The sequence below is a fragment of the Augochlora pura genome, chromosome 8 (assembly GCF_028453695.1).
Source record: "Augochlora pura isolate Apur16 chromosome 8, APUR_v2.2.1, whole genome shotgun sequence".
Classification (NCBI taxonomy): domain Eukaryota; kingdom Metazoa; phylum Arthropoda; class Insecta; order Hymenoptera; family Halictidae; genus Augochlora; species Augochlora pura.
In genome coordinates this window covers 1,108,079-1,135,378 of record NC_135779.1, presented here as the reverse complement: position 1 = coordinate 1,135,378, position 27,300 = coordinate 1,108,079, and the positions used below count along the sequence as shown (strand labels likewise).

Genomic DNA, 27,300 nt, shown 5'->3' with positions numbered 1-27,300 from the left:
GTGAAATATCTTCGCGCGACGCTCGACGCGAGCCTCGCCGGGCTCTCGCGACTCGGAAATGTGTCGCAAAGAGAGCCTCGCCAACCGAACCGATTCCTCCCCCCAAGGTTTGTGCATCGTGAGGAATGCGTGCTGTTTTCGGTTTATTCGGTGGTAACGGACCCGCCTTGCGAAACCGGCGAGACACCGCGATCGTCGTGAAACGAACCTGGCGAAAGTGCGAACGGAAAACATTTCGGCCTCGAATGCCGGACAATGTTTTCTTCTTCCTCGTCGGCCGATAGGTGTGATGCTTTCTTTTTTTTTCGCTTTTTCTTTATTCTTCGGTTTTTCTCTCGTATGTACAGAAGATCGATCGAGTTACATAGTGTATGTACGGTTGTTACACGATCGTCGGACGAACGCTCTGTGTCAGCTGAGGGCGCCAGTGACGAAACACGGTCGAGTGAAGTGTCTTCGACGACGGAGATTCGTTTTCTCGGCCGATGCGTAGTATCGTGGTTTCGGAAACTGGTGCATGACCGTGATCGGTTCGTTCGTCGCGAGCGACGATCCCCAGGCCGCGGGGGAGATGCCACACGAGTATCGTAGGTTCGGAGACCGAAAAGCCGGCCGGGCTCGCCTGGTGTACGCTGCTCTTCCACCGATAAATCGATCTGATGCGGCACGGCGGCGGTGGCGGCGGTGTTGTCGTCGAAGGTGAGGCCAGGCGGTTGCATCGCTATACCGTAGGCCCGCGATGGCGGCGCGGAGGACGGCGACGAGCAATGAAAATGGCCGGAAGATGCGAAGGGGCTGGTGGGGACGGATGGTAAGGCCGAATAGAAGGCAACTCGGTCCACGCGTTCTCAGCAGCCTATCCTAGATTTATTTCCGTGGACGTTGCGCAATAAACACGCTCCGCGCAGTGTTAGCTCACGCCGACAGCGCGCTACCCCCTCGCTTCGCTGCGCTTCGAAAGAGGTGCCAAGGGCTAGGAGTGAGTAACATTTAATTGTCACCCGGCTAAACCGTTCCTCTCCTCGACGCATAAAGGAACGCGGATTATACCCGGCCCGTGCATTGTAGCGTTATTCCTCGATGTCAATGTAATGGGGTCTTAGTCATCTTCATTGCATTAACGTCGCCGTTTAACTGCTAAACGCGCCTCTCCTCGACACGTCCTCCACGTGGAGAATGTTCAATTCCGTGCGGCTCTCGTTCCTTCCTTCGCTTTAATCACCGTGCTGTAATTCGCCTGTATTTTTTTTTATCATCACCCGCCAATAAACACTCTCTATTTTAAACAATTTTTTAAATCCAATCCAAAGGTTATAACATCATAGCGTTGCAAAAATAACGCTGATCTTATGAATGGATTACTGGTCGATGCGGCTTACCAGGCAACTCTGCCGCATCTATTAAAAAATAATGCTTCCTTCGTTTTTCCAGAATTATCTCAATTTTTTTGTCTCTGTTTTCGGTGACAACGGAATGCCGGCAACGGAACGCGGAGACCCGAATAAAATAATTAGTCCTCGCAGTATGTCGCGTACGGGGTCCCTTTCGTGTCACAAAGGATCGGCTTTAAAATTGAAATTCGTTTCTATTGTGCGCGCCGGCATCGGCACTTGGACGGAATTTATCGCGGTCATCGGTTTTGGTCTGCGGTGAGGATGTTTTTCAAAGAATCTACCCTCCCTGTTTATGATACTCCATTGTTCCTGCTCACAAAGCGTGTCAGTCAGTTTAAAAGAATTGGCACGAGAGGTTCGACAAATAATGCCCCGCTTTTCCGTTACGCGCGGTTCAAGGAAGGCCCCGTATCGTTCGTACCCAAAAATTCCCCGACACTTTTAACGACCCTTTCGGGAGTGCCGTAAAAGTATGACAAATAATTCTGCGAGGCATTGTTTTCGTCGGGATTTTTTTATCGCTGACAAACACACGTTGTTTCATCGTTTATATTGCTGGAAAAGAGCAACGACGAGAAAAAAAAAAGGTATGGGAGACCGCTCGCTGGCTATAACGATGACGTATCACGATTATTACATCCACGTTGACGTAGATAAAACGGTGTGTGGAAGATAAGATTACGTTCGCGCGACAGAGTCACAGTCACGATCATTCTAAAAGGTAACAAGACCTATCGGAAGTGATTTCGCTTGTTTAATCGTTTTATCAAGGTGCGATCGGTATAATTTATTTACAAGGCATTAGTTTCGGTGGTTACGTAGAGTGGCCGGTAACTACGGAATCGGATATGCTCGTTTTTCTCATTCTAAGCGTCGTCGGAACCGGTGTTTCGGCACAATCCACCGAGGCTTGTTCACCGCTATGCGTCTGTGACATTTGGTACAAGTTGCGACGAGCCTCTTGCACGGGTCGCCATCTTTTTAGCGTTGACGCAGGTACCCTGCATAATGTGGAGGCCTTGGACTTGTCGGATAACGTGGTGTCCTCTTTGAGCGGTTTCGAGCTGAAGGTCAGTATATTTTTACGAGCAATATCTTCGAAATTGTTTTCCGTCCAATAACAGCGTTTATGTCCTGTTTAGAACGTAGGCCTGGCAAACTTAAAATTTTTGAATCTGTCGCGAAATACGATCAGCGAGATCGATTTAAACGCTTTCGACGGACTCTTCGATTTGGCCATACTGGATTTGTCCAAAAATCATCTTTACGCCATCTCGGGCAATCTTTTCGAGTGGAACAAAAATTTGCAAATTTTGTACCTGTCCAAGAACAACTTTAACGCCAATGTGCCGAAGTTGCATACGCCTTCGCTCACGGTAATCGCAAAAATAATTACTTTTTTAATCATTTGTTGGTTTCTACTGTAATCTTGATTTCTTTTTTATTGTCTAATTTGTTATCGAGTCGTTTCATCTAATTTAAAATTGGCGCTCTTTGCGACAAGTGGTGCCCCTCGGGGCGAAAATTTAAACTAAATTTAAGGTTAGCTCAAACTGTTAGCCAAAATCTACTGTCGGTAATGTCGTGAGGCGCCACTTGTCGCAAATGGCGCCATTTTCAAATATCAATTTTAAGGAAGTATTAATAAAGAAGAAAATAGAGATCCTTGGTTCCAAGCATGCCGGATAATCGGAATCCCGCTGTATTTACAAACGCTATCGTTTTCAATAATGTACAATGGATTTTTATTTAGGAGCTGAACTTGGATTCGTGCCAGATCAGTCATCTACCATCGGACACGTTCGATGGACTCCCGCGTCTTCAGCGTCTCAATCTTTCAAATAATTTAATGATTCGGTTGAGTCGCTCAGTTGTACAAAACTTGCCTCATTTGAAGGAGATATCGTTAGAGAAGTATGAAAAACCTTTTCCACAATTTCATGCATTTGGACAAACAATTTATTATAATAATACATATATGGAATTCGAATCATATGCATCATTGTTGTATGATTTGAAATCTTTTCAGGAATCCATGGTCGTGTAACAATGACATGCGCGACCTGCACAGACATCTCGTGCATAAAGGAGTGAACTTTCTTGAGGTCTGCGGTCAGAAATATTCGAAAAAATCCGAAAAAATGATGATCGCCCCTACGAAAGACTCGACGAATTATCGTTACTTTGCACCGACGAATGCGACTGCTACGAATACAGTGATAAACAAGAATAATCTCACCAGCTCATCCGACAATAAAACTCAGTTAATAGATGAGGAATCGAAAAAACAAATGCTTTTTTCCAATTCGCTTTGGTTGCTTATTATCGGTTTTATACTTGGTATGGCATGCGGCTTGGTGGGTTCCTATATATGGTTGTCAGGAATATATTCATGTTTCCTATGTCGGGTACGAGAAAACACTTTAGTTGATAACAATGACAACTCGCTACTGGTGGAGCCACATAGATGTCTGTCTGCGTTGTGTCCTGATACTCCACCACCATCCTATCGGGATGTTTTACTACAACCTAGCAGGTATTGCCTAATGAGACATTAAAATTAAATCATAGTTTAAATCAACCATACAAAAGATTTTACAAAATGTAAGCACTGTTTTCACATTGAAATTATATATCTATACATAAACCGGCCGAATCATTGTTACATGTTATACATGAATGATTTGTCCAACAACATGCAAGAGATTTGTTAAAAAAGAACATAATTGAATTTTACTAAATTAATTAATTAATAACAACATTTATTAAAACAAAAACAATTCATAAGATTCATATAACAACGGTATGAAATATCAGTACATACAACATAGAATATATGTACTTATTGTAATTTATATTACAATATATTACATGCATATATATGTATATATATATAACAATGAGTATTATTAAATCTTTTAATAAAATCGTATTATGATACAAGTCTGTACTGCTCTCACAGCTTGTTATGCGGCAACTTGATTTAGCACACAACAATTTAAGCACAATCATTATGATTGTTCATCGGGTCATTGCGTAGCAATCATATTACTTTTATCTACGTTCTGTCTCGTACTTAATGTAACAGTCTTGCAGCCGATGGCAGTTATTATGTTCTCTGTTATTTCGTGGTCGTATCTCGTTCCCCGTAGATTAGTTATCACGCTCGCGTCTTGACTGAAATTGTTCGACACCAGACCAGCCGGGAGTCTCATTTTTATTTCCTCGATAACTCCATTTTGTATTTCTAATGTTAGACTAAAACGATGGACTTTGCTATCTTGGCCGACGAGGTCCAGTTCGCGAGTTATCGAGAACTGCGGCGATCTTCCGTAGTTCCATTCCCACGATCGAAACTCGCTTATTAAATCGTTGAGTCCTGGTAACAGAATTATTTTTAATCGTATATATGTATTTACATCGACGAGCTATATACACCATGACAATAAACATAATTTTCAAAGTAACATCATACCTGGGAACCAATCCTCGGTCGGATTGATATACTGAAATCCTTTCTGTTGTTGAATTAAGTTTTGCCCACCATCTTCTAAGACTAATGCTTTCGTGCGAAGATATTCCCAGCCAATTGCATTGATAAGTTTGTCCATACATATGTGCGAATTCACGTCTATTAAATTTTTTATCGGAGATCGGGTAGATGCAGTGGCAGTGGTTTTTATGCCATCCTGTAAGATCATAAACGCATAGATTTTAAACATGTTTACAGCTGTATAAATATGGATATAAATTGTATTTTTAGAACCGTACGCGTCTACGCAATTAAATAAAAACTTTTCCTGTATTTTCAATTAAGTAAACTGTTTTTTCTCTTTAATTTTGTAAAAAATTTGTTATAGCAGTTGGTATGGTAAACGTTTTGTTATCTCGTGTCAATCGATAATCGTTTTACACGTGGTTTATCAATCGAGTTACTTTTTTGCGTACCGCCGCTATATCGTGCAGAAATCTCTGTATAGAAAATTGGTAGGAAAATTGTTTACCTTATTCGTATCAAGCGCCGAGCTTAACGCCGTTTTGTTTACATTGACCAAAAGCGTGCAGTGATGATATGCGTTCGATCGTCCTAATTTTGCTGCGGTACCAGACACCTGCGTTTCAACAAAGTTGAGGAAAACATAGAACGCGCGTTCGCGAAGCGCTTAGCTTCGCCATCGAAGAGGTTGTTCCAACAAGTCCGAACATTTACAACATTTTCTACAACGCCTATTCTTCTCGGCGAAAATATAAAAATTCAACAATGTTTCGAATTCGTATCACCGTTTTATACATCGCTCTGTCCAGCGAGCAACATTTATCGCACGATACGGAACAATGTATGTTCAACGAAATTTTTCTTTAGCGCACACTTATATTCAATGCTGACCATTGGAACATCCTGTACAAATTAAAAGACATGCGTGCTTTTATACATTACATTAAAGGATACTTTGTAATTGCCTTCAACGACGATATCCTCGCGGTTATTAATATCAGCTTTGACACCCCATTCCCGGTACAGCGCTCTGGTTATAAGGCCCAGATTGTATTTACGATTGTATCGTTCCCGCGGCGTGAAGAAGGTCAAATTCAGGTTGCCTGTGTCATGATAGACGGTGCCGCCGCCACTGTTGCGCCGGGCGACCGCGATACCACGTTTCTCGGCCAATTGAGCGTTATGCTCGATCCATGGGTTCTGATGACGTCCGATCACCACGCAGGGATCATTACGCCAGAGCAACAGCATGTGATGATTAGTGAAATTGTCGTTCCGATAGAACCAATCCTCTAACGCTAAATTGGTGAATACATCCGTGGATTGCGATATAAATACTGACTTCTTAATCAATTTGTTCAGGTCGGCCTGCTTGTCGTCAGAACCCGTCGAGTACCTGGACACCTGGTGGTAGTTGCAGTAACACGACCCGCGTCTGACAGCGACGAGAAATTTATTGATCAACGGCATTCTCGTGCGAAATTTCTCTCTTGATCACTCGTTACGTGCGACGTATTTTATCGTGTATTTTAAAGAGGGATGAAAATCGATACCGAACACGAAAACCGTACTCCCTGAAAGCAGAATCCCTCGGCAGGCAGAATCAGTCTTTTTACTAGTTGTAAACTGTGGACCGCGTTTTAACCGTAGCCGTCCACGTGTGACGAAACCAACCTTGATCACGGTTAAAGTTTCCGTCAGCAGATAGCAGCCCTATTGAATCGATTTTCTCAAAACGTCGGATTGACTAGCTGTGATAGAGATCAGATAGTCGTGCAGGGCGATCGTTTGGTGCAGCCACTTCCAGTTCTGATTCAGGGAGTTGATACGGTATCGGAGACCTAAACAGTCTCGGCAGTCCTTTTGCATTCCTCCGTGTGCTGACAATTTGAAAAGAAACATTCAAATTACCCGCGACGACCGATAGAAATAGAGACGGCTCGCGACAACCTCTTCCCCGTCGGATTCTGGCGCGTTAGTTTCACAAGGGAATATACGCGTTTGCAAGTTCCCCTCGAAGCACTCGAGAAATCAGCGCGTAATACACGGTCGCAGGACACTCCTCGTTGATCGTTGACGCACTCGCGTATTACAATGAACGCCGAACTGTTAGGTTTTGATGTTATATGAACTTCGTGTGATCGGGGAAAAAATAGAGTGGGGGGTTCATAAAACACACGCAAGAGGTTATCTGAGGTTGCAGCACAAAGTACAGCTGACCCGATATCATCGTGACGCAGCTTCTCTTTGAATCCGAACAGTTGCGCCTTGACTCGCATCTCGCTTCTCGCCCCTCGCAGCACTCGATGTATTCGGGTCCGTTCATAGCGATTCATAGTCAACCGGATGCCCCCCCCCCCCCCCCCCTTTTTCCGCTTCGTTTAATCCACGACGTGCGAAGCCTGAGTTATTCCTGACCGAAATCCAAAAATTAATAAACGCACGTACCAGTCGCGATTCTTATAAGTTCGAATTCTTTGGTCAATAATAAGCGACGTTTAGGGTGCCGAGTTTGAAAATTATCTGTTACCAATATATTATTGCTCTCTTTCTTGTTTCATTTCAGTAATTCTGTGAATATATATGCTAATTACTGGAGGATCTTTCTTGGGCTTTCTTTTCCCCATTCTTGTTATACTGATAAATGCATCGAATTTCGACGGCGCAATCGCGCCACCCATTAAAGTTCATACAAGATAGCGACAATGTTTCTTTAATTACACATATAGTTCGTTGGTGTGAGATACTATATTTTGATGATTCTAGATTTCACTAGTATAATAAGGGGTAATTAAGGCCAAACGATAAGAATACATATTTCTTCCGTGTCGAGAACCTAATAGCGTTGTCACTGTTTCTGTATAATTGCAGTATTGGTAAATCATTTATGGAGCTACTCTAGCAGTAGTTTGCTGACTTTTCTTTTTATAATTTACGCGCATACGTCGAAGGAAAGATTGTGTAGTGAAATATATCTTAGTTCACTTTTCTCGAAAACACTTCATTCACATTATCGTACAACTTCTATCTAGTACCGAGCAAATTTTCTTCAACTGTAACGATTTGAAATGTACATACCTCTGTCAAATATATTTTAACAAACCATATATTTCTCCTTCAATTTTTCTTTTAGAAATAAATAACCGACAGCATTCTTATTAATACGTATCGAGTTGAGTTCCGGTATATATTAATTTTAATGAATTGCCTGGTGGCGAATTGCTTCGTACATTTAAAAGATTTTGTTTAAAGGAGAAATAAAAGGCTGCGAAATTTTGAATGAGATAAGATAAATTGCAAAACAAAATGCGCAGGTAACGTTTATGTGTTCTGCATATTACGTATCGTATAATGCGTTTTGTGGCTTTGTCGGTAATTGTAAATACGATAAGGAAACATTGTTCGCATAAAATCGAAAGCAGTGCCTGCAAGAATATATTAGAGTTCGCAGCTCGCAATTCTGTGCAATTTACCCGCACGTCGTCTTATTCCACGGTTAAAGTAAAGACTTTTTCAGGAGTAGGTATTTATCGGGTATTGCTGTAAGTTTAATTATATTTTATTCGAAGCGTAGGTGCCGAGTTATTTAACGAACGAGCGAAACCAGAATCGAAATATGTTGGAAAAATTGCAATATCCCGAAGCGACCCGTGACGAGACCGTAATTGATAATTATCATGGAGTCGAGGTTAGAATAAGACAAGTTTCATCATTTTTGCGAAATCCGTATTTAAAAATATACTCAACGTTATGTTGCTCTCTTTTATAACAATGTTGCATTATTGAAATCAATCTATTAATTGTTCAATCATTGGCTTGCATATAGAGATTTAAATTGGAATTTCATTTAACAGGTGCCAGATCCGTACAGATGGTTGGAAGATCCAGATGCAGAGAACACCAAAGCATATGTTGAAGCCCAAAACGCTATTACTAAACCATATTTACAATCATGTAACGCGCGTCAAGATATCTATGATCGATTGAAACAATTGTGGGACTTCCCAAGATACTCGTGCCCAGCTAGACACGGAGACAAATACTATTTCTATAAAAATTCAGGTTTACAAAATCAAAGGTAATTTTCTGGGAATCATTTATTCAATCATAAGATCATAGTAAAGAATTTTGTAAATTTCAGTGTGCTATATGTTCAAGATACATTAGACAGTGAGCCTCGAGTATTTTTAGATGCAAATACATTATCAGAAGATGGTACTGTTGCCATTTCTAATAGCAAATTTAGCGAGGATGGTAGTATATATGCATACGGACTGTCCAGCAGTGGATCCGATTGGTGTACTATTCATTTTATGAATGCAGAAACTGGTACGTAGAAAATAATTTCTTTAGAAATAATTCCATGCGTTGAAAATGCTGTTTATCCCCTTATTTAAGTATACTTATTATCAGGAAATATTTACGATTAGGTGAAAAATATCCAGAAGTTTTGGAAAAGGTCAAGTATTCCCGGATAGCATGGACCCATGATAACCAGGGCATATTTTATGGTTGTTATCCAGAACAGAAAGGTAAAACTGATGGTTCAGAGATTGAGGGCAACATAAATCAGAAGTTAATGTACCATGTTCTTGGAACACCTCAATCGGAAGATGTTATTGTAATAGAATTTCCTGATGAACCTCTATGGAGGATGTAAGGAGATACAAATGAATTTGTGAATTAATTGAACAATTGTAGATTTTGTGTACGCATTATTTTATATTTCTGATATTTTTAGAGGTGCACAGGTTTCCCAATGTGGAAAATGGCTAATTGTTTCACCTGTGAAAGATTGTAGGGATAATTTAGTGTACTTCACAGAATTGAAACCAGAAATGAAGTTTACCGAAAAATTAAAGTTAATCCAAGTGGTCGATAAATTCGAAGCCGATTACGAAGTTCGTAGTGTATAGCGTGCGCATATCTTGTCCCGGTTTTAATTGACTCAATTATCCTTATCAATTGTATTTTCTGCACAGTATATTACCAACGAGGGCAGCAAGGCTATATTCCGAACAAACAAAGGTGCACCAAACTACAAGCTGATAGCTATAGACTTGCTGGATTATAAAGAGGAAAAATGGAGTGATCTTTTACCAGAACATTCGCATAATGTACTGGATGGAGCCTGTGCGGTTCATGAGGATAAATTGGTAGTTTGTTACATCGAAGATGTCAAGGTGAAGATAAGCAAGCAGAGTATATTTAAAAAAATTTTAAAACATGTAGAGACTCGCGCTCATAGATATGGGAATTCTTGCAGAATGTTCTGCAACTGCATAGTTTGAAGAATGGTGAAAAACTGAGAACATTTCCACTGGATGTAGGCAAAATAATTAATTTCACGGGAGACAAAAAATACTCCGAAATATTCTATCACTTCACATCCTTTTTAGTTCCTGGTATTATATACAAAGTTGATCTCAAAGATGATGATGAACCACAGGTTGGATAAATTTTAAATGAACAGAATCTTATAAGATATCGTAGTTATATGATAGGCATGCATATTTTTGTAGGTGTTACGGGAGATTAGAGTGAAAAATTTTGATGAGAGTATGTACAAGACTAGTCAAATATTTTATACTAGTAAAGATGGCACAAAGATTCCAATGTTTCTAGTAATGAAACACGTGAGTGTGCACACGTATTGCTTTTAAGATTGTATACGAAAAGCAATGTAATCAATGATGTATTTTACGTAGGATGCGGTTTTGGATAGTTCTATGCCGGCTTTGTTGTATGGTTACGGAGGTTTTAATGTAAGCATTCAACCATCGTTTAACGTCACAAAGCTAGTTTTTGTACAACACTTAAATGGAGTATTAGCAGTTGCGAATATACGCGGTGGAGGGTAGGTGATAACAGTGAACAATACTATGGATATTTATGTAAATTACCATCATCACTTTTTCGTTTTTGATATCCTTATAGCGAATATGGAGAAAAATGGCACAATGGCGGAAGATTCTTCAACAAACAGAATGTGTTCGACGACTTCCAAGCTGCTGCCGAATATTTAATTGAAAATCGGTATACCACATCATCAAAATTAAGCATTTTAGGTGGTAGTAATGGTGGATTGTTGGTAGCCGCGTGTGCGAATCAGAGACCTGATCTTTTTGGTGCTGCAATTGCTCAAGTCGGGTAAGTATACTAAAACCATCGAAATTAATACTTGTGTACTGTATTGTACACAAGTATTAATTTCGATGGTTTTAGTCACAGCTACTTGAATATACTTTCAGGGTAATGGATATGTTACGTTACCATAAGTTTACGATTGGTGTCGCTTGGGTGTCCGATTACGGTAGCTCCGACGACCCGAAGCATTTTGAGAACCTTCTCAAGTATTCTCCCTTGCATAATGTAAAAGATCCAGTAAATGTACAATATCCAGCAACATTGTTGCTAACTGCGGATCATGACGATCGTGTAGTACCGTTGCATAGTCTAAAGCTTATTGCAACACTGCAGCATACGCTTGGAAAATTGCCGCAGCAAACTAATCCCTTACTCATTAGAATAGAGACCAAGGCAGGGCATGGCGGTGGTAAACCAACCATGAAAGTGGTCAGTAATTAAAACTACTATTACTTTTACTTTCAATGTTGATCGTGTTTTTCATTTCAGATCGAGGAAAGTACGGACATTCTAGCATTTATTGTTAAGTCGTTGAACTTGGAATTCAAATTGTAACACAAGCCAACAGTATTAACATTTTTATATTTTATATTAAGCAAAAATTTCTTAACGTGTTCGAAAACATTTTGCAAAATGCTGTTCCAAAATATTATAGTACGCTTCATCGCAAAATAACTTTATGAAACGAATTTCTTTTCATAAAGAATAAAAATATTAAAAACCGTCATGCAGTTTACTGTGGAGTGTTCGTGTGTTCATTAGAATGTGGAGAAATACAGTTCTCCGTGTGCATTTTTTCGATTTTACTAGAACGAGTAACTACACTAATCTAAGCAATAAATGAAATTGGTATATCTTTTTTTATTAAATACTAAATAACAAATATACAATTTATTAAAGTATGGCATTGGTATTTGATGGCTTATATGATTCCGTCATTGAAGAAGTAAAAAAACATTATGAAACATGATTTGGGTACGTTATTAGACTTGCCTTCATGATTTCTTTTAATACTGCGAGACTCGATATCATGTGTAAAATGGAATAATAGGTATTATTATTTCCTGTATCACAACCGGCGATGTTTAAATCATACAGACAGCATTTCCTTTTACTTGTAGATGATATGAAGTATTATACTTTACCTAATTTATTCTAACATCATGCAACGTACCTTTTAAACAAGGAACTTCTGCTTATCATAAAGTGTACAATTAAATAAATGTAAAGTTCTGTTAATTGTGTTGCGATTTTATACTTATAATGGTCATCATTTTCTTCGTAACATTGATTGCGCGATTGTGTCGCGCAAACACATAATTTGTCTTTACAAAACATCCATGATAAACTTACTGTGTTAAAAAATAAATATCACTATGATATATACGCGAGAATGGATGTGCGTATATTTGTCGTAAATTTTGTAAAAAATTATACCCTATACAATTAGTAACTAGCGCTCGATAGGTCGTTGGTAAAAATATTTTTATAAAAGCGGCGAAGGTTCTGTAATTCTTATTACTACTAACATCACATGTGCGATACCCTGAATATGTAATTAAACATGGCACGCGATCGTTCCTTTTCTCGTTTAATGACCAAACGTGGACAATCCATTTTGACGTCGATTATCGTGGATGAGGTCGAAATTGAATATTGTAAGTTCGTCACAATAATTGTTGATCGACGTCGGTGGTAAATAATGCCGTAAAGAACTGCGAGAACAGCTTTCCCATGTATTGCTCCTCTTTAACAGGCCACATACCCTCCAGAAAACCAATATGGCCACCTCGCGATGTTACCACGACGGCTACCTTTTTGGTTTCCGATATCTCCTTTAATGGAATCGCTAAATACGGAACAAGAGAAAAAAATATTAATCTCGATGAATGATTATCTGAAATGAGTATACGTCAAGCTGTGGGAAGCTAATTCAAACCTTGAACCGGTTGAAATGGGTCGTCAGCAGCGCTGAGGCATAATAGCGGCACATCAATCAAGTGCAATTTGTCGTGTATGGTTGCATTAGAATAGTACTCCTCCACGTCTCTGTAGCCAAACTGTTTCACCGTGAAGTGCGAATCAAACTCTCGCACGGTTTGGCTCTGCCAAGCAAAAGACATTTATCTCTACAAGACTATCTTCATATTAGAAAATTATATCAGTCTTCGCATACGCTTGATCAAGCTTACTTTGAGAAGAGTATCTATGTCCACGTCGAAGAACCCGCTTTCCGTCGCATAATGTAATCGCTTGATATTTTTACGGAGCGTGCCAGCCAAATATTTGTTCATCATCAAATTAAAGTAATTCTCTTCCGTGTTTTTCGTCGCTGCGAAAACGTTCCATGGCACAGAGATTAAGAAACATCCTCTCAATTTGTTCTTTGCCATTGGTCCTTCTTGCGCCAAATAGTTACCCAATATCAGCCTATGAATACAGACACCAATAAGATCGATTTTGGATAGACATTGACAATGCGTTAAACATTAAAGAACCTATTTAATCTGTTAAATAATCGTCGGTGAGTAATGACGACAGGATAATGCGATTGACTATACATATATATGTAGATGAAATTCGAAGAGATATACAAGGCACAGAACATGAATCACGATTCATGAATCACGCCGGAATGGTGGGGATAGTACCCAAGTAGGCCCGAGTCAATTGATTGCGCTTTGACTTTGCAATAAATTTCATACACAGCCAGTGCAAAAGTACTCGCTAGCTTCTTTTATAGTAAATATAGCTTCATAACTGGACAGATCGTAATGTGTTCCAACAAACTATGATTAAATGATCATTACCCTCCCATAGAGATCCCGGTCGCTCCAAGGGGCACATTGGGGTAAAGCTTTCTCACGTGTTCAATAACTTCGGACAAATCGTCGCTATTTGCTGCGCAGTACGTCCGCGGAGTCTGCAAATTCAACAGTGAATAAAAGACAAATAACATTCCCGAAAGAGCAAATGTATGTCGATAGATTTACCAACGCGGTATACCTTGAGTTCTACGCCTCCCAGGCCTCTGTTATTGAAAATTACGCATCTGATGCCGACTTTTTTAGCCGATGTGATTAGGCACTTTATGTATTCCGCTTGACTGGCACCTGTGAGTCCTGGCAGGATGATCACGATCGGCGAGGTCGTCGAGGATCCTTCCTCTGCCCAGTCCAAGGCCACTTCGCCTCCATCCGACAATGTCAGGATTTCTCTGTGCAGTGAAAAATTACAGTTCAAAAATATGATAATTGAATCGCGAACTTTGTACAGTACTACATTGTTATATTATAATTTAATTTCCTCATTCGAACGATATTTAAATTTAATCAATATTACTTATATGCGTAGAATTTATTATTCTAAATTTTATTGTAATTTGTTGTACTCGAGGCAATATAAGTATGGTCGTTATAAAAATGCAAAGCTTTAGTGATAATCAGTTATCACAGCTTTGAGATATAGGAGAATTTTTAACGGCAGAATTTTTAAGTGGTAGCACGCTGCGCAAGAGTGCTATAAATAGAATCCTGCGAAATAGTTGCTAAATTGTAGTTCTTTCACGTTGGTAAATCGATCGCGGTATCGCTTTGCTCGTAATCACGAGGTTCAAGGTAAACTTACCAACCTGCGATAAATAATAGGCGGCAAAATACGCGACCTAAGAATGCTTGCTATAATGGTCTGCGCTCTCGACTCGAAGCACCATAAGGTCGGCCAAAATTTGTTCCTAACCAGAGGTACGTGTGCCTCGAGGAACGATCGAAACGGTCCGTTCGCGCAGACCAGCATCGGCGTCTGAAAAATACATTACCAGATTAGTGTCTCCCAAATATCATTTTAGATAAATTAATGTACACGATCTCTCATTATCATCTGACATAAATTCATTAAAATTCCACAAAGTCGCTCGACCTTTATTAAAATGATATTTCAGTTATTATCTTCCTTCTACGTGCGCATTAATCGATATTCATATTTATTCAGAATACGAAAACGAATAAAGGCATTGGATTAGATAATACGTCCGGCGTACAATTTCAGTTCGGAAACTGATTTTTTTTCCACGATCCGATTGTGTTCGCTTGTTTCTTTGAATATGTAATATCTGTTTGAACCGTTACGGATAAAAGAAACGACGCGCCCAGACACGCGTCCCATTCATCAAGGATTCCTCCGCCCATTCAAACATTTGCATTATTTCACGACTGGCTTATTCGGTGCATTCGAGTTACCTGTTCCGGCTCTTGCGTAGACTGCGCGCGCAGCCAGGCACCGGCGCGCGCGCGCAATTTGTCCGGGGCGAGTGCCACAGAGTTTTAAGGTCGAATTAATAAACTGTGCATCTCTCCTCGTGGCTCGCCATGGACTGCGAAGGGTCGTGCGACTCGCCCGAGAACTATTCGTATCACGGAAATCCTGATAGTGTATCGGCTCACTATCGCTGGATCATCGAGAAAGTTGTACGATAACCGATTTCGAACTTTGGCTCACCTTAATATATTTCGTATCAGTCACGGTGATACACACTTTTCTCGAACGAAAATTGTGGCCTGTAATCTCGCGATAACAACGAATATATTTCTGTACTTTCGCGTAAACGGGTTTCGCTAATAAACGACCGACAGAAATTATTTTGTACGAGGCGTATCTACGTTTAAATAAAACAAACGAAGCGTTAGGAGCGATGAATGAAATCGACAGATTATTTGGTAGCGTTCACCCCGACGGGCGTACGACCGTTGAAATTGTGACCGTCGGGTATCGCCGCAAACAGTTCCATGTAAGAAATGCCAAAGGTTGCAATATCGAGGACAAATTGATAATCACGAATAAAAGAGACGCGACGTAGATACCGCAATTAATGCCGATCCGCGCGGCGCGGGGACCACAGAAACAATTAGACTCTGTTGTTTCCAGGGTGCATAAATCATGGAAATGAACGCGCTGTCTCGACGTGTCAATAACCCTTCATTGCCACGGAAATCAATTGACCGCGCGGAATTCACCAGACGGGCGTACTTTTTTTTTGATCCGTTTAAATGGTATCTTCAATAGAATCAAGGCAGTCCCGATATAGGCGCGACTCTGAACCAAACGCGGCGTTGATTGAGCTTAATGAAGGTTAAAAGTCTGTGCATAAACGGTAACGTCTGCTCTATGGTACAGTCTAAAAATTTCAATTACTATTCAAAGTCCGGAACCGATCCAAACAGGGAACACCCCGTACGTCGTCCACATGATGAAATAGCAATTTCCCATAACTCCGATTATCCTATTTACTCAATCCTTTCTGTCGATAGCCACTCTCGAATCTCTCCGATAATTATTCGGTATTATTCGGATGAAAACGAAACGTTCGGCTTAACCAAAAAATTTTCGATCGTTGTCGCGGGGGTTGCGGTTACCGGGGGAGCAGAGACAGCTTGATGGACCTATCGCGGCTAAAGAAAAATGGTCTCCGGAAATTGTACACTCGATCCCGAGGACGCGCGCGCGCGACACATAAAGTATGTAGGTAGCGTCGCGAATGAAACAAACGAAAGATATCTGTCGCAATGCGCTGGATTCGTCGATGATGCAGCTTCCTCGTTCATCTGCCGGTCGGGCCCCGGCGAACGTCGGACGTTCGTCAGGGAAAAATTGTTGTCGGTTGTCGCAGAGAAATTGTCGGATAGGTTGCGGCTTGTGGACGAGAGGGGAGGGAATTGGAATGATTGATGGTGTCGACGTTACTCACTTTGACGACTTCGAAAAGGTAATACACGCAGAATCCGAAGCCCAGCAGCGCCCCGTAGTAGACCGTCGGGATGTCGAGGAGTGGCTCGAGCATGTTCTCCATCACTGTACTCTATCGATACGTTCGACAGACTGCGGGCACTGTTGCGACGTAAACGCGCGCCGGTGTGTTCGCCAGGTCCGTCGACAATCCTTGCCCGTCGGATGCCGGTAGCCAACAACCGATCGCCGACGGTTTCGCAGAGAGTCGCGCGTCCACGCGCATGACGTTCAAATAATTGGACGGCCAACTAGCTTACTAGCATTACGAGCGACCGATAGCCGATAGTCACCGAGACTATACAAACGTTCGCTATAGACCCATCGAGGATTCGGTCACGTGCGCACGAGCGGATCCGCTCCCACACTTATGAACGGGCACTCGTCCGCGCCACCAGCCCACATCAATACGAGAGAGAGACGTTTTTCCCCCTTTCTCTCTCTCTCTCTCTCTCTCTCTCTCTCTCCCTTCTCTTTCGACTCTCCTCTCTTTGCGCCCCCGGGTTGCGTCGCCGTGACAGAGTTACGTAACGACGACGGCGTGAACTTTTGTATCGGCACTCTGTGGTAATGCAGCTGCACTTGTTTCGGCCAATCCACGTCAAACGGTGCAAATGCGGTCATCGAGGGCCCACGGTGATCGTTTCTGCGGGGATTAGACGATCGTCAATAATGACACGTATCCATTGGTCCTCTGCGTCTCCGAAGCCCTCATAACCTAACAGATCTTTGTGAACAAGATAATGCGAATTTCTTTTGAGATAAGATGAGAGAAATGCTATTCTTTTGCAATCTAACCAGGTGTCCGGATACCTACCTATATAAGAATTATACCGAATTTAAAATTGTCGACTTTGAACGCTGATTCACTGTTCCCTTTCGTTCTGCGGTCGTATCAAGTGTGACAGCACTGAAAATGGAACGGTGAAAACGTTTTAACAGCGAATTGATAACAGCGCAATGCGATGTCTAGCTAGTCAACGATACGAGGAACATCGGGCGAATAATTCAAAATATTCGACACCAATAAAGCTTAAAATTAATGTTTCGCATAATCGCGCATCGCAAGGGCAGACAAATAAAATTAACATAAATTAAAATGATTAACATAGATTAAGAACGCCTGGGAACAAAAGTATAAATGCTTTGTTTTCAAACAAAATTTACTAACAAACTGGAGCGCAGTATCGAGTCAGCTAGGAGAAAGTGGTCGACTGATTTTTTTAAAACTCGTTGCGCTATAGTTTCGTTCATTTTTAAATGCTGTAATTCTGAATCTCGGGTTTCCCCTTTCTGGACACCGAGATACACTTGCGGTTATTCTCGTGGCTAAGCATCGCCGTATGTCCAAGTAAATAACGATCCATGCGCTCTGCTTTGCTCATTTACGTAGATAATTTGACAGAACAATAACCGGAGACTATTCGTCATTACTGGTTTACTGTTGCTGATTTTACATAGGTTCGTGATGCATGAAACATTTAAACTATACGGTCTTGAATAACGGTTGTTTTAATATTTTTGAATTGCAAATAAAGGAATGTTGGTAATAAGGCTGATAATACTTCAGCGTAAGTTCAATAAAGATAGCACAAAATTAATCTAATATTAGTATAGATAAAGTTGGTTACGTTGTAAATATAATATAACTGTTAAAACACTAAAACACTGGTTATCAGTACGCGCTGAATTGTGTCGACATAGAGGCTTTGAAGGAGAATAGAAAGTCTATGTCTTTGAGTTCATGAGACAAGACAGCGAACGCGTATCAAGAAAAATGACTCCTTTATTAAACAGTCTTGTACATTTCATGAACATAATGGCATCGATGGCTGAGTTCACTCGTGCTGATCTCAGGAACGCGACTTACAATTTACTGTTAAACGAGACAAGATTTTGACTGTCTCATTTATGTGTAATGTTCCCGTCATTGATAGATCTCGTATCGGAATAAACGTCATGGAAACATAGATCTTTATTTTATCTTTATGGACTCTATTTCTTCTCTGGAGGTGTTCGCTGCATTTTTACCTCAAATAAAAGACTCGCCAATTATTTAATTATTCCATACAGACGTACGGTTTATAAATGCGTAATCTCTGCAGTCTATTTAAGGAATTGGGTAGACAATTCTGATACCTGTCGGGTACCTCACAGAAAACCCGTGTTTGTCGTGCTAAGTATACATCCGCAACAGAACCCTCTGAGGAAACAATCGTTTCTTGGTGCATCTTAGTGCGATCAGTAACAAAAGATAAGAAGTAGATTACGGCATGATAAAAGTCTTGAATGGATGATTAATAACAAAAGACAATAGCGTTCTCCTGTAATTGTTCTAATTGAGAAAAAATTAACACTTATGGAAGCATTAAGACTTTTGCGATGATTCAACGCTGTCCGTAGCGAATGCGTATTGAAGTGATAGTAACCTAATAAATATATAATAGAGAACAAATAGTAAACGGATCTGAATTGGATCTGAAGTCGGGTGAGTTAGTTATGGACTTTACACTAAGCCTTAGTACCTAAGGTGTAGCACACGAAGTAGGCAGATACTACTAATTATTTTCCTTCGAATAAAACATACTTTTCAAACTCTAAGACCTATTAATATTCAACTGATTTCTACCTAGGAATAAAGTATCTCAAACAACAGAGAATACGGTTTAATTCAATGCAAAAATAGTGTGACATAACTGGCCAACTTTCATCCGCGAAGACATACTCAGACATATCAATCAAAGAAATCAGTCGCTTCACACGCAACAACTTAACAATTGTTAATCACGGCGCGCTTACATGAGCCAGCGACGAAGCTGCAACGGAGCTGCAACTTTCGAGAATTTTCGACAACTTCGTCATGAATTCAAGAACTTCCGCTCGAGAAACTTTGTCCACTCTTGTTATTTGTGTCCTCCGTCAATTACAATTTCGCGCCTTCATTTCCAGCGCCGTTGCCCGCTTAGATTAAAGTTCAAGGACTGCGCCGCGGGATGGACCAATGAGAGTACGATCGCGTGACAAATTGAACTGTCATTAATGTTTTCAACGAACCTATCCTTATTCCGAACGATTGACACCGTTATTATAGCCAACCGGAAGTCCTTGGCAGCGGGTACTCGGAACAATGGAAAAAAAATAATGAACTGGATCAATGGAAAACACTAACGGGTAGATTCCGGTAACGAATTCGAGGAAGCAACGTACTCGGACGTTTTGATATACAAAGACTAGCAACACGTACAGGACTAGGATCATTACGATGATTAGCACCTTTCGTCACGTTCAGCACCTTGATCGATCTGAGAAGCCATAGGATCGCCTATTTTTGAACGTTCCTCGTGTAATTATGCAACGAACAAAGTCCAAATCTGTTCAACGATGCATCTACTAAAAGACAGATTAGTAAACTTATATACACTTTGCTCTCAGGAGCATATAAAAACTATTTCAACACCCTGACATGTCTCTGCGTGACTACTATCGATGCACCTTGTTCTTACATCTATAAAAATAAAGTTGCACATCGCCGGAGTATAAGACATCTTGCGTAAGGTATAAATTTTCGTACAAACTTTGTCAACGTGTTCCACTAAAGTTCAAACGATTTCCGGATACGCGCGTATTCATCTTATTTCTAATAGTACGACTACGCTAACAAAGTCCATAGAAAAATCTGTTGTGCACTCAATCCTCTGTTAGCAAGGTTCCAAGAAGATTGACTGCACATTCAATGCATTAGAAGATCTTACTGATAATAAATACAGGATAATAGTCGCGAGAACACACCGCCTGCGAAGAGATGCGTTAAAGCTCGGTCTTGCGGTTGCGCATCTTGTCTTCATAGGCGTACACCAGTGGCTGTTGAAATTGCTTCCAATATCATGAACTGTGACCGCAGTTCGACTCGCGAACGTATTTCGCCCAAGTGCGAGCGGGAGTCATGTCTCCCTTTCGAAGTCGGCGTTGGTCACCAGTCGCCTGGTCCAACAGGTTACGATAGGTTTCGTCTTCGTATGTGCAGGTCAGACTCTTTCTCAGTTTCGCGGCTCCGGTCTCGAAGCTGGCCGGCTGACTGCCTACCAATACGTGGAGATCGTTCTTTACCTGCACGGCCCAGTCCCACATGTCTGCGATAGAGCAATTGCAGACGAACGGATTGTCGAGTAGGTTCAAGGACAGAAGACGAGGGTTCGACTTGATGGTCTGTGGATTGATGGTGTTCAGATTGTTATTGCTGAGATCCAGATGCTGCAATCCGCGCAACTTCTTTAAGCAAGCCAAATTCTGGGCTCCCGAAATATTATTGCCAGAGAGATTCAGCTGGGCGATTTTCCTGGTATTGTCAAATAGATCCTGGTTTAGATGCACCAGATTACAGTTGCTGAGGTCGAGGATCTCCACGTTAGACAGCTGGCTGGATAGGAAGCTGCCGTCTTCTGGCACTTCCAGCGGGTTTCCGCTGAGTTTCAACTCGACTATGTCCGTCTTCTCGCGATCACCGAATACTTTCGGGTCTAACGGAGTCTTGAGATCGCAGTTATTGAGCTCGAGGCTCTCCAGACGCGTCAGATTGGCGAACAGACCCTCCTCCAGAGTATGTAGCTTGTTCCCGGATAATATCAACTTCTTGAGGGTGGTCATGTAGGAGAAAGTGTGGTTGCCGACGTAACCAAGGTCGCAGTAGGACATGTCCAGGTATTCTAGGGACTCCAAAGGATTCAGGAGGCCGACAAACGCGTCTGAGAGAGGATTGTGAGAGATATCTAGCTCTTCCAGGTGTTCGAAGACGTCGAAGGCGTTCGGCAAACGCTTCAAGCTGCAGTTGCTCAAGGAGAGCTTGTGAAGCTTCGGCAAGTGACGGAGAACGGCGCTTAGGTCAGCTGCGAACATGGGATTACCGCTTAGATTTAGTACGCGAAGCTTGCTGGCGTTTCTGAACGCCTCTTCGGACAAACGATCCTGCAGGTTGCAATTAGACAGATCCAGCGACTGGAGGCTGTGTAAATTATGACCCAGAGTGTTGCCCACGTCCAGGTGGCCCAACTCGTTGTCAGCGAGAATCAATTGTCGCAGGTACAGGTTCATAGCGAAAGCATCACCCGGCAAATTGACAATTCCGGTCTTCCGGATATCCAAGTGCTCCAAACGGATCAAGGAAGCCAGGACATTGGTCCAACTCAAGGTACGCAAATCGTTGTCCGCCATCTCGAGCTCGCGCAGGTTCTCCAGGTGAGCGAATGCGGCGGGTGACACGTAAGTCAAGTTACAGGAATTCAGCTTCAAGTATTCTAAATTGGTAAGATGATCGAATGGGCCTGGCTGTATCCTACCCAGAGGGTTGTGAGATAGATCGAGTTTGTTCAGGTTGGTCGTATTGTGGAAGAACCGAGTATTCAAGTGGCGAATACCGCAAGAGTTCAAGTCCAGATACAGCAGGGTGCGACAGTTCAAAAAGTAACCCTGCACTTCGGCCAGGGGGTTGTTCTGGAGCTCTAAGGTAATGAGGCCTGGACTGTCACTGTTGAAGGATTTAATAAAATTAGTTTCAAGAGAAAATTAATAAATTCCTATTTCACGATAGTGGAGCTCACCTGAACGCCTCGGAGTCGACGTGGGTGATTCCGTTCCATGAGAAATCAGCCTCAAGGAGGTAAGTCAGCCCAGCGAACGAATGATATTTGAGTTCGGTCAAACGATTATGGGCCATCTGGAGACGCCTGATTTTAATTGAATTTGGGAATGGTTCGATCTGCGCTATGTTGTTCCCATTCATGTCGAGGACGTAGACATTAGGACTGAGCTCGTCGTAGGGGATGCTCGTCAAATTGCTTTCGGAGCAGTCGGTCACCCAGTTGACGCGAAAATAATGACAGTGACAGTCCACCGGGCATTCTTGCTCCACCAACTCGCCATTATAGGCCAATGTTGATGCCAGCAGACCGGCTACCATCAACAACATCCCCGACATCTTGGCGGACTCGCGATATCTGCGAAAATACATTGCATTTATTAAAATCCTACACTCATTGAAACTTTGCGGCTGTACAGAACAATTGACTTCTCCGTTCTGATCTGAATACATAAATTACAGTTTCCTCGATCGAGCAAAATAAAAAGGGACGCGGACAAACGTGTAATTTGTCGAGGACTGAATGCGCCAGCTTTTGTATCTTGTGCAGTGTGCACAAGTTATTGTGCGTTGTACGCGCAGAGAAAGGAGGGGAAAAATACCGGTGTCGCGGTTTACGTCGAACCCGAAGCAACGTTGCTGCTCATTGTAGTGCATTACCAACAAGATAACTGGCGAGTACTAATGGCTCCAAGCAAGTGGAGCAATTGTCAGTTAGGAACAGAGTTCGCAATTGACGGTCGGTAATTCCGTGCAACAATGCACGGCGCCACAGGTCGTTGAGCCAGAGTCTTTAATCGTTTCTGTAAAGCACCTTTTAATACCGTCTGCTGCTTTCCTCGCACAATGCGGCAGCGGAACGGAATTTAAAAAGTTCCTCGTCATTCATCGGATCGCTATTATCATTGAATTTATCCCGAACTTCCTATCGCGAAACACGAGCGCCAACAAACAACCGATCGATAAGAAGATCGCGGAACGTTGCCGCAGTAGTCTCTCCGTCCGGCTCGGTAATACAACCGAACGGGATTCAAATGAAACGGCAAAAACGTTACGGGAGACGAATTATTCGCGCGATCGTGGTGCACAGCCGATGCTCTGCCACCCACTCCTCGGCTATTACGATCGGTCCGGCGATCAAACACGCGCAACTAATGGGAGTAATTTGTACGCATTAAATTCCAAGCGCAATCATCCTCATTAGAACGGGGGGGGATCACGTTCGAGAAGATTTTCGCGTTCGTCAATGGCGGACAAAGGGAACTCCGTGACGCGCGATCGTCCGAAATGTATTTTAAAATAAAATAGTTGCGATAATATGGAGGATATTGGAAGCACGATTCAGTCCACGATGCGTTTGGCCAGTAGTCAACTTCACGAATGAAGCGCAAAGGAAGGATTTCCGCCAGAATGGTGTTCTCCACGCTTCGCTGCCCTTTTAGCTGGCCGGGTGTAGTTCGCCTTGGGCCTGGACCATTATTATCCACCCTAAAAGCTGAGCGGTCCCCACCCCCCTTTTCGATTCACGCTTGTATTTCTCGTTGTCGCCCCGCCTTTGGCGCCACAAATCTTTCGTTTTTGACCTCCTCTCCCAACTGAAACGCGGCGGCGACGATGCGTGCGAGGATTGGGTCATTTGGATTCAGAGGCATTCAGACATTTTGCAAATATCGTTTCCCTTCTAACCCGCCACCTTTCCATAAGCAGCCCTGACTGCGGTAGCAGGCGGCACTTCAGTGCCGAAGCAGTAGGGCTTTGTCGGTAACAGCTTCGGCTATAACCAACCTGCACGGGATCGGGCTTATGCCGGCGACTCTACCTCCTCGTGGTCCCCGCTGGACAACCCTGGCCGACGCTAAGCGACGACCAGAGTTGACTAAACGAGTCGCTTCCTTAACAGGTAGATCCAACTTGTCCAATGAGACGTAAAAGTCGAGGGCAGGGTTTTTCCAAGCCGTTCCGACGTAACATCTATGTCGACGGTTCCCTTCGTAGTGGTTTTCTCTGGAGAGTAGTCGCCAAATAACATCTGGCGGGCCTAAGCTGATATGGGCGAAAGCCTCTGGAGCAGCGGGTCGACCTTCGACCATCCAGGCCACAGTAAACCTTTCCATAAGCAGAATTCATGCTGCTCACCCCCCGTTGCGTCCCAGCCCCTCTGGCAGAGTTTATCCGCGTTCTTATGGTCCGCTGTATTTTTGCCCGGTTCTTTATATGTCTGGAATGGTAACGCTCGTCCAACTATTCCCGGTGAAATATTAAAAAGGATGCTGCGCTAAGCATTGCTCTAGAACCGTTACCGTCTCTAATCTCCTCGTACGACGTTCGCGATTATGTAAACGCCGATACGGCACGTTTATGCAAATATATGCCACCGCTAATAATTTCTATTACTTTTTATATTACCAAGTGCCGTGACTTGACGCAAGGACGTCGCGATTTTTCTGCTGGTTTGCGAATGCAAGAGTCGGATTTTCAACCGTTAGCCAGTGGTCCGAATGTTCTGGAAATTATTCGTTTAGTCATCGTATTAGTCATCCTTTGACTGACATCTATCATAAAGGTGTGACATCGTATGAGAGTGACGGTATTCTTTTGTTATTTATAAGCAAAGTATGTATGTACATAAAGTAATTGGAGTATAGCAAATGTTTAGAGTATAACGGTGACTCAGTCTGAGAAACGTGACTATTTTATCCGGTCGCCAGAAACCACTTCATCATTGCACGAGCACGGCAATAGTAAGCAACGAATCCTCTAGCAACGAAATTAATATAATTAATTCTAATCGCGAGCGACGAACCATACGAACGGTAAAAAATGTGTAAATCGATTAATCTAAATGGATAATCGAATTCAACGTTCCACGGCGATATTTTGTCGATTCTAAAATTAATTCGTTCGTGTTTCGCTTCTAACAAAATTACTAACATTACTTTCAATGCGCGGGCAGTTTCGATGTACCAGCCACCGTGACGTTAGATTCCCATAATTGTAAAAGAATAAGTCTACCTTTAATCTTTTTACCTGCCTAGTGCTGCGAACGCTTTGTTGAACGTTTGTTACCACAATCGCCTGAGAATATCGACATTGACGCTGATCGGAAACGCTAAAGAATAACGACACCCGCACCGCGATTCGAATTGCGATAAAAATGGGAAGTACATACCAGAAAGGTAGATCGTTCGTTCCGTGGCGGCGAGGTTAAACGCTGACTGGATTCGATCGTGACACTGGGCAAAGATAGATTGAACTGTGAGTTTACTGGGACCCGGTTAAATTAAACCGTCTGTCTGACCGAGGTCAGGGTAAAGCCTACCGACGCGCACTCTCGTTCTTTCTGCGTCGCATTCGTCTCGTGACGCGCGTCTTCAACGGGGTGTTATATTTACCTCCCTCCTTTCCGTCTCACTAACCGTCACACACATGTGTGCCCGGTGTTTTTGACTCTCATCCAATTCACGCAACTTTCATTCAATAAAACGAACGACCAAATCGCGCGTAATGGTCTAGAAAGCGGTAATATGTAGTCAACATCCAATTTTTCAATTTCAACTCTACAATGACGTGTCTTCGACCGAGTTAACAACCTGCTACGTTTTCGTAACAATGCAGGTTTGCCTTTTACAAAAATATCGTAGCAGATGTGCTGTTACAAATATTAACGTTACAATTGAATTCTGTAACAGAACGAAAATATATGATAAATATCCGAATTATATTTTAAGAATTAAATTTGTATGTATTAGCAAAAGGTCAACGTAAAAATATTTTTGTTTGTCCAAGATTTACCGCCCTCTGGCCACTGTGCCACGATACGATCCCGTGTTGCGAACCATAACCTCCTTTGTTTTTGAAAAAATATTCATTATTCTTTAAAACCGACTGCTCTTGTAAGATAATAAATAATTACTATTGCTATCGATACGATCAATTTCTGGTCACTAATTACTTCAAATGTGTTTTTTTTGTACTTCAATCGCTAAGGGGTTAATATAACACGATTTCAAGAATCATGTACACGCCAGGTACGCATGCGCTTTTAAACTAACCCTTTCCAAAGTCGCGTCGCTTTTGTTTTAATCGCATCACGATCCAACTTGCGTATATCGATGAATTAGTTAACAAGGATTTAAATCTGCTGACATTACTTTATCTTTATCGCCAACACTTGCTGTCAATTAGCTTATATCGTTATGTAAATGCGAGAACAATAGCCGCGCGTCACAAGATATGCCGGAAATAATTAACAATATCTCGCGATCTCGTTGGACACAGTGAAGTGCATCACACACTCGATAAAGACCGCTGCAAAATCAATGAATCGATTCGCTGTGTCTATTTTGCTGTCGATGTACTTTATGTCGCGTATACATGTGCGTATGCATCAAGGAAATGGGATTGCAGTGCGAGCGCATATTTACCTTGACTTATGACCTGTAGGATTTTCTACGTTGCTGCGCTGCAAATATTACTTGCACATGTGACACTTTTAACACCGAATGCCGAAGAGATTGCGATTAACACTGAATCGGAGACTGGCGACACAATGCGCGCATGCGTTCTATCAATTTCATCGGACGGTGTAGTTTTGGCAATACGTAATGTCTTAAGAGTCCAATGTCGAGCGGAAAAGTGTTCGTACTTAGCGTTTCGGTCCAGCAGACATATAAAACAATTCGGTTTCGCGTTCTCGCTCCTTCCACGTGTTAATCACTGCTTCGAGGATTATCTGCCGCTAGATAACACGTACTTATTCGCGAATCCCGAACAGCAGTGAGCTACGCGTATTTTCTCCTTGCGCTTATACGAATTTCACACACGCCTACACCTGTGCGTGTGCGTGTGTA

General features: G+C 42.1%; 5 protein-coding genes across 15 annotated transcripts; 2 read left to right on the top strand and 3 right to left on the bottom strand.

Moving 5' to 3' along the window:
- Positions 1-39: 39 nt before the first annotated feature.
- Positions 40-5,164, top strand: LOC144474217 (uncharacterized). 2 transcript variants are annotated; one of them, XM_078188884.1, is made up of 5 exons: positions 40-811; positions 2,266-2,464; positions 2,537-2,770; positions 3,148-3,308; positions 3,424-5,164. In XM_078188884.1, exons 1-5 carry the CDS (start codon positions 660-662, stop codon positions 3,950-3,952), a joined length of 1,275 nt encoding a protein of 424 aa, XP_078045010.1. In that variant the 5' UTR covers positions 40-659; the 3' UTR covers positions 3,953-5,164. The 2 variants fall into 2 exon arrangements, with proteins under 2 accessions (XP_078045010.1, XP_078045011.1); XM_078188885.1 differs by having other exon boundaries at positions 43-2,115; positions 2,193-2,464.
- On the bottom strand, positions 4,140-6,608 carry Lipt1 (Lipoyltransferase 1). 2 transcript variants are annotated; one of them, XM_078188886.1, is made up of 4 exons: positions 5,833-6,608; positions 5,399-5,506; positions 4,870-5,083; positions 4,140-4,773 (listed from the first exon to the last, which is right to left on the bottom strand). In XM_078188886.1, exons 1-4 carry the CDS (start codon positions 6,358-6,360, stop codon positions 4,424-4,426), a joined length of 1,200 nt encoding a protein of 399 aa, XP_078045012.1. In that variant the 5' UTR covers positions 6,361-6,608; the 3' UTR covers positions 4,140-4,423. The 2 variants fall into 2 exon arrangements, with proteins under 2 accessions (XP_078045012.1, XP_078045013.1); XM_078188887.1 differs by having other exon boundaries at positions 5,845-6,608.
- Positions 6,597-11,939, top strand: LOC144474215 (prolyl endopeptidase). Of its 2 annotated transcripts, none has more exons than XM_078188883.1 (13): positions 6,597-6,720; positions 8,465-8,578; positions 8,745-8,968; positions 9,032-9,219; positions 9,321-9,546; positions 9,632-9,791; positions 9,873-10,073; positions 10,157-10,339; positions 10,413-10,526; positions 10,599-10,747; positions 10,828-11,040; positions 11,142-11,466; positions 11,527-11,939. In XM_078188883.1, exons 2-13 carry the CDS (start codon positions 8,507-8,509, stop codon positions 11,590-11,592), a joined length of 2,121 nt encoding a protein of 706 aa, XP_078045009.1. In that variant the 5' UTR covers positions 6,597-6,720; positions 8,465-8,506; the 3' UTR covers positions 11,593-11,939. The 2 variants fall into 2 exon arrangements, with proteins under 2 accessions (XP_078045009.1, XP_078045008.1); XM_078188882.1 differs by lacking the exon at positions 6,597-6,720 and adding an exon at positions 8,209-8,391.
- Hydr1 (abhydrolase domain containing Hydr1) lies at positions 11,879-17,196 on the bottom strand. Of its 2 annotated transcripts, none has more exons than XM_078188889.1 (7): positions 16,781-17,196; positions 14,669-14,838; positions 14,044-14,254; positions 13,848-13,960; positions 13,230-13,467; positions 12,977-13,142; positions 11,879-12,886 (listed from the first exon to the last, which is right to left on the bottom strand). In XM_078188889.1, exons 1-7 carry the CDS (start codon positions 16,880-16,882, stop codon positions 12,705-12,707), a joined length of 1,182 nt encoding a protein of 393 aa, XP_078045015.1. In that variant the 5' UTR covers positions 16,883-17,196; the 3' UTR covers positions 11,879-12,704. The 2 variants fall into 2 exon arrangements, with proteins under 2 accessions (XP_078045015.1, XP_078045016.1); XM_078188890.1 differs by lacking the exon at positions 16,781-17,196 and adding an exon at positions 15,276-15,414.
- A 1,388-nt stretch (positions 17,197-18,584) lies between these two features.
- On the bottom strand, positions 18,585-27,261 carry LOC144474214 (uncharacterized). 7 transcript variants are annotated; one of them, XM_078188875.1, is made up of 5 exons: positions 26,875-27,261; positions 25,620-25,683; positions 24,236-24,668; positions 22,413-22,808; positions 18,585-22,339 (listed from the first exon to the last, which is right to left on the bottom strand). In XM_078188875.1, exons 3-5 carry the CDS (start codon positions 24,562-24,564, stop codon positions 20,701-20,703), a joined length of 2,364 nt encoding a protein of 787 aa, XP_078045001.1. In that variant the 5' UTR covers positions 24,565-24,668; positions 25,620-25,683; positions 26,875-27,261; the 3' UTR covers positions 18,585-20,700. The 7 variants fall into 7 exon arrangements, with proteins under 7 accessions (XP_078045001.1, XP_078045002.1, XP_078045005.1 ...); XM_078188876.1 differs by lacking the exon at positions 26,875-27,261 and adding an exon at positions 24,857-24,953 and having other exon boundaries at positions 25,620-26,486; XM_078188879.1 differs by lacking the exon at positions 24,236-24,668.
- Positions 27,262-27,300: the final 39 nt, after the last annotated feature.